This window comes from Leucoraja erinacea, unplaced genomic scaffold (assembly GCF_028641065.1).
Source record: "Leucoraja erinacea ecotype New England unplaced genomic scaffold, Leri_hhj_1 Leri_903S, whole genome shotgun sequence".
NCBI lineage: Eukaryota > Metazoa > Chordata > Chondrichthyes > Rajiformes > Rajidae > Leucoraja > Leucoraja erinaceus.
The window spans coordinates 1-5,605 of record NW_026576843.1 but is presented as its reverse complement, the minus strand read 5'-3'; the positions used below and the strand labels follow the sequence as shown (position 1 = coordinate 5,605).

Genomic DNA, 5,605 nt, shown 5'->3' with positions numbered 1-5,605 from the left:
GTGTGTGTAAGTGTGAGTGAGTCTGTGTGTCTGAGAGTCTGTGTGTGTGCATACGGGGGTTGCACGTAAGGTCACTGGGTCATAGGGCTTGACGCATGGAGCCGCTCAATCCATCTGGAGGACATCCCAGCGTCTGGTGGATGTTGTTAATACATGAAACGCATACTTTCTTACCCGTTAAAAAAAACACCAAAATGCTGAATTTCTGCGCTGTAAATAATTGTGGGAGTCGGGGTAACCGTGAGAGATCTATCCTACTTCAGAATTCCAAAAGTGAAGTGAAATGAAGTACAGAGAAGTGAGAGCTGAAGGGACAACAACAGCTAAAGTGCTTGGCGAACATTGGCCGTGCAGATATCAAGATTGAAAATATTGCTAATTTCGCCTTTGCTCACTGTATTTCATCAACAGTAAGGCATTATTTGTGTTTTTTCTTGATTCCTTTGGTATCTAAAAAGTTTCAGATGTGAGAAATCTGGCTGTAAAATTTTAAAAATCGCCCATGGTGCTGAAGTGGGTTTTTACATGCAAAAAGAAAATGCTTCTGAAACTAAATTTAACAATAATAAAATCTCCAGACTTACGAGTGGTGTGTGGAAAAGTAGGTTTTCTATCATTATGTTATTGAGATGTATATTTTGGCAAATAATAAAATGCCCTGACAGCTTAAACACCCACTGCCTTTCAATAGGATATTGTCAATTTGCTGAGGTTGATTATGTCCAATTAAGAGCTAACAATTATGCCATTCATTGGCTTGCATCTGAGTAAAATGTAATTCAAAACCCACGTATGGTTTGCGATTTTTTTTTAATGTTAAATTGAGTGCATACACTGCTCTCTGCTCAGCATTCAGCAGAGACCCATTCTCCTCAACAAATTGCTGTTGTTCACTTCTATCGTATTGCAATTCCTGCAGCAATTCTGGATTGTCATCATCAAGATGCATCCTTCCATTTCTTGGTTGTGGCAAATTAAAGAATTCCAAAATCCTGCACCGATTTTCTGTGTTTCTATGACGTTGTAGGTAGGTCATAGGTGGTGCTAGTCATAGGTATACGTGGCATTCAGTAGGTGGCGCCGTTTTTTCTAGCCTGATGAAAAATGTTGAGGGAGTGCAGAGAACCAGCCTCCACCGCCCTCCGAGGCAGAGAATTCCACAGACCCCCAACTCTCTGTGAGAAAAAGTGTTTCCTCGTCTCCATTCTAAATGGCTTACCCCTTATTCTTAAACTGTGTGTGGCCCCTGGTTCTGGACTCTCCCAACATCGGGAACATGTTTTCTTCCTCTAGCGTGTCCAAACCCTTAACAATCTTATATGTTTCAATATGATACCCGCTCATCCTTCTAAACTCCCAGAGTGGACAATCCCAGCCGCTCCATTCTCTCAGCACGTGTGATTTTTCTCCAGAGATGCTGCCTGTTCCGCTGAGTTACTCCAGCAAGCTTTGTGTCTCGACTCTGAAGACCCAGGTGGGATTTTAACTAATTGCTCTGGATTTGACTGGACTGTGACTATTTGCCCCTCCACCACCACCATGGATATTGGTCAGCTGTTGCCCCCCTACCCCTCTCGGCCAGCCCAGGGAGTAGAGGGGGCAAGGGGAACCCAATGATCCCTGCGTGGTGGGTCTACATGGGTTGGTGGGGACCAGAGGAGATGGCTTCCCACTGATCTTCTGAAGGGTTGGGAGTGGTCCTCTCTGGAGATGTTCCCAATGATTTCCACCCCCCTCCCATCCATCCATGGTATTCCTCCTTCCGAGCGACGCTCTTCCAGGTTCCCAGAGATGAAGGGCACAGTCCGATCCCACCATGGCCCATCCTGATATCAGTGGCCACTGATTATCACCGGCATGTAGTCACTGACTGAGTGTCTGGAGATGGGGGATGGGATGGGGGTGGAGAATGGGATGGGGGGATGGGTTGTGATGGGAGGATGGGATGGGGGGTGGGAAAGGCAAGAGCGATATTGAGTCAAAGCATTTGAGAGACAATAGACAATAGGTGCAGGAGCCCTTCGACCCAACACCACGATTCAATGTGAACATGGCTCATCATCCCCAATCAGTACCCCGTTCCTGCCTTCTCCCCATATACGCCGACTCCGCTATCTTTAAGAGCCCTATCTAGCTCTCTCTTGAAAGCATCCAGAGAACCGGCCTCCACCGCCCTCTGAGGCAGAGAATTCCACAGACTCACCACTCTCTGTGGGAAAAAGTGTTTCCTCGTCTCCGTTCTAAATGGCTTACTACTTATTCTTAAACTGTATGGCCCCTGGTTCTGGACTCCCCCAACATCGGGAACATGTTTCCTGCCTCTAGCATGCCCAAACCCTTAATAATCTTAGGTAGACAAAATTGCTGGAGAAACTCAGCCGGTGAGGCAGCATCTACGGAGCGAAGGAAATAGGCAACATTTCGGGTCGAAACCCTTTTCAGACCCTTCTTAATAATCTTATATGTTTCAATGAGATATCCTCTCATCCTTCTAAACTCCAGAGTGTACAAGCCCAGCCGCTCCATTCTCAGCATATGACAGTCCCGCCATCCCGGGAACTAACCTCATAAAGTCCAATAATTGATCCGGTAAGTGTCAATGAGTTCCCCCATCCCCCCCCTCCCCCCCCCCCTCCCCATCCTTCTAAATATCCATTGACTTGGCCTCCACCGCAGTCTGTGGCAATGAATCCCACAGATTCACCACCCTCTGACTAAAGAAATTCCTCCTCATCTCCTTTCCAAAAGTATATCCTTTAATTCTGAGGCCGTGTCCTCTGGTCCTAGACTCTCCCACTAGTGGAAACATCCTCTCCACATCTACTCTATCCAGGCCTTTCACTATTCTGTACATTTCAATGAGGCCCCCCCTCATTCTTCTAAACTCCAGCGAGTGCAGGCCCAGTGCCGACAAACGGCCATCATATGTTAACCCACTCATTCCCAGGGAAGGGGAGAGGAGGGAGAGAGAGGGGAGGAGGGGGAGAGAGAAGGAAGGAGGGAGAGAGAGGGAAGGAGGGGGAGAGAGAGGAGGAAGGAGGGGAGGGGTTGAGAGAGGAAAATAGAGAAAGAGAGAGGGGAGGGAGAGTGCAGGGGTTGAGAGAGAGGAGAGGAGAGGAGAGGAGAGTGATAAGGAGGGGGAGACAGAAGGAAGGGGAGAGGGAGAGAGAGAGAGAGAGAGAGAGAGAGAGAGAGAGAGAGAGGAGGTAAGGAGGGAGAGAGTGATGGAAGGGGGGGAGGGGTTGAGAGGGAGGAATGGAGGGAGGGAGTGGGAGGGAAGGAGAGTGAGAGAGAAGGAGGAGAGAGGGGGAGGGAGAGAGGGGCGGAAAGGAAAGAAAGGGGAGGGAGAGGGTGGAGGGAGACATGGGAGAGAGAAGGCGGGAGAGAGAGGGGGAGGGGGGAGGGGGGAAGAGGGGGACTTACCTGGTGTTTAACTGCACGCCCCCAAACAAGGTCGTCCCATCTCGTCCTACGAACAGCTGTAGTCCACTGTCTACAAACACACCAATCACATTCAGTAAATGTAAAGCGAGCCAAGAATGTCCTCACCCCCCACCCCCAGCCTTCACAACACACGGCTCGCCAATGTTCCCTCCAGATTTTGAAATTTAAAAAAAAAACATTCTCTGCTGTAAAATGTATCCGCTGTAAATGACAGCACCACCGACACCCCCCCCCCCCCCCCCCCCCCACTTCTCCTTCTCACGGCTGATCATCGGTTCGTGGGTTGGACGGGGCACCGGACTGTGCGGGCGGCCCCCGGGCCAAAACTCCTCAACTGGCCCCGTCGGCTGGGCTTTGTGTGCAGTCCAGCACCCGGGGCCAACTCATCATTCACCCAGACACGGCCCAGTCGGTCAACGAATTGCCGTGGGGAATTTGTCCCGTATTTTGACCTCTCGTCCCTTAGTCGGGAGGAAGTGCCCGCCGGTGTTGTTCTCAGCCCCGTCCCCACCCCCACCACCACCACCACCACCCAGCTCCACCCCCACCCCCCGCCCCCGTCCCACCCTCACCCCCTGCCTCCTACCCTCAGAGTTGCTGGTGTCGCTGAAGTCCTGCGTCTGCACGATCCGCTCCACAATGTCATCGGCGTTCACCCTGGTATCACTGATCCACGACGGTAAACTCTCCTGGGTCTCCTTCTTCCTCCTGGAGAGAGAGAGAGAGGGTGAGGGTGGGAGGGTGAGAGTGAGAGTGAGAGTGAGAGTGAGAGAGAAAGAGGGAGAGGGAGAGGGAGAGGGAGAGAGAAAGAGGGAGAGAGAGGGAGAGAGGGAAGGAGAAAGAGGGAGAGAGAGAGAAAGAGAAATAGAATACATGAACATAAGAGACAGAGAGAAAGAGGGAGAGGGAGAGGGAGAGAGAAAGAGAAAGAGAGAGGGAGAGGGAGAGGGAGAGGGAGAGGGTGAGAGAGAGTGAGTTCAGACGTTATAGTAGAATTTGGCCATTCAGCCCATCAAGTGCACTCTGCCATTCAATCGTGGCTGATCAATCTCTCCCCTCTAACCCCATTCTCCTGCCTTCTCCTCATAACCTCTGACACACGTACGAATCAAGAATCTATCTATCTCTGCTTTAAAAATACCCACTGACTTGTGGCCCGCCATCCCGGGAATTAACCTGGTGAACCTACGCTGCACTCCCTCAATAGCAAGAATGTCCTTTCTCAAATTAGGGGACCAAAACTGCACACAATACTCCAGGTGTGGTCTCACTAGGGCCCGGTACAACTGCAGAAGGACCTCTTTGCTCCCCACAGGGCCCTAGCGGAGTCAGGGGATATGGGGAGAAGGCAGGAACGGGGTACTGATTGGGGATGATCAGCCATGATCACATTGAATGGCGGTGCTGGCTCGAAGGGCCGAATGGCCTCCTCCTGCACTTGTTGTCTATTGTCTACATTGAATGGCGGTGCTGGTTCGAAGGGCCGAATGGCCTCCTCCTGCACTTGTTGTCTATTGTCTACATTGAATGGCGGTGCTGGTTCGAAGGGCCGAATGGCCTCTACTCCTGCACCCATTGTCTATTGGCACATCTCCCTGGGTGACGGAGGTTTTCGCGGTGGGGCGTCCTTACCTCAGCAAGCGGTCGGGGGGCCGGAAGGGACGGGGGGGCTTGTCGAAGGGCAAATCTCGGACCCCGCCTTCCATCTCTGCGGCACTGCTGGGGCCCGAGGAGAAGCCGCTGCTGCTGGAAGAAAACTTGCGTCTGCGGGTCGGCTCGGAGACACTCACGCCCCGCGTGTACTCGAAGCTGTAGCCTGCCGTCGGCGAGAAAACAGGGCGGTTAGCACGGATCAGAAGATTCTCACTGCACTGCTGTACGCGGAACGCAAGGTTAATCCCCGGGATGGCGGGACTGTCAAATGCTGAGAGAATGGAACGGCTGGGCTTGTACACTCTGCAGTTTAGAAGGAAGAAATACAGAAAGCAATCCTTTCGACGAATTTTGGTAAAGCTCCCAGTTTGGATGGGTTTACAGTAGAATTTGTAAATTATTTTTCAATTTTACTGTCTCCCTGGCTATGCAAGGTTTTTAAAGAAGCCTTTTTAATGAATATATTACCACAATCCTTTTATGAAGCATCTATTTCTTTAATTCTTAA

The 5,605-nt window shown here is 50.9% G+C and overlaps 1 protein-coding gene across 1 annotated transcript; it reads right to left on the bottom strand.

Moving 5' to 3' along the window:
* Positions 1-793: 793 nt before the first annotated feature.
* On the bottom strand, positions 794-5,318 carry LOC129695017 (early estrogen-induced gene 1 protein-like; the record flags this gene model as incomplete). The annotated part of the gene is made up of 4 exons (XM_055631777.1): positions 794-1,878; positions 3,424-3,493; positions 4,031-4,152; positions 5,077-5,318. Coding segments are annotated over 4 exons (480 nt in total), but the record flags the coding sequence as incomplete, so codon positions are not given.
* Positions 5,319-5,605: the final 287 nt, after the last annotated feature.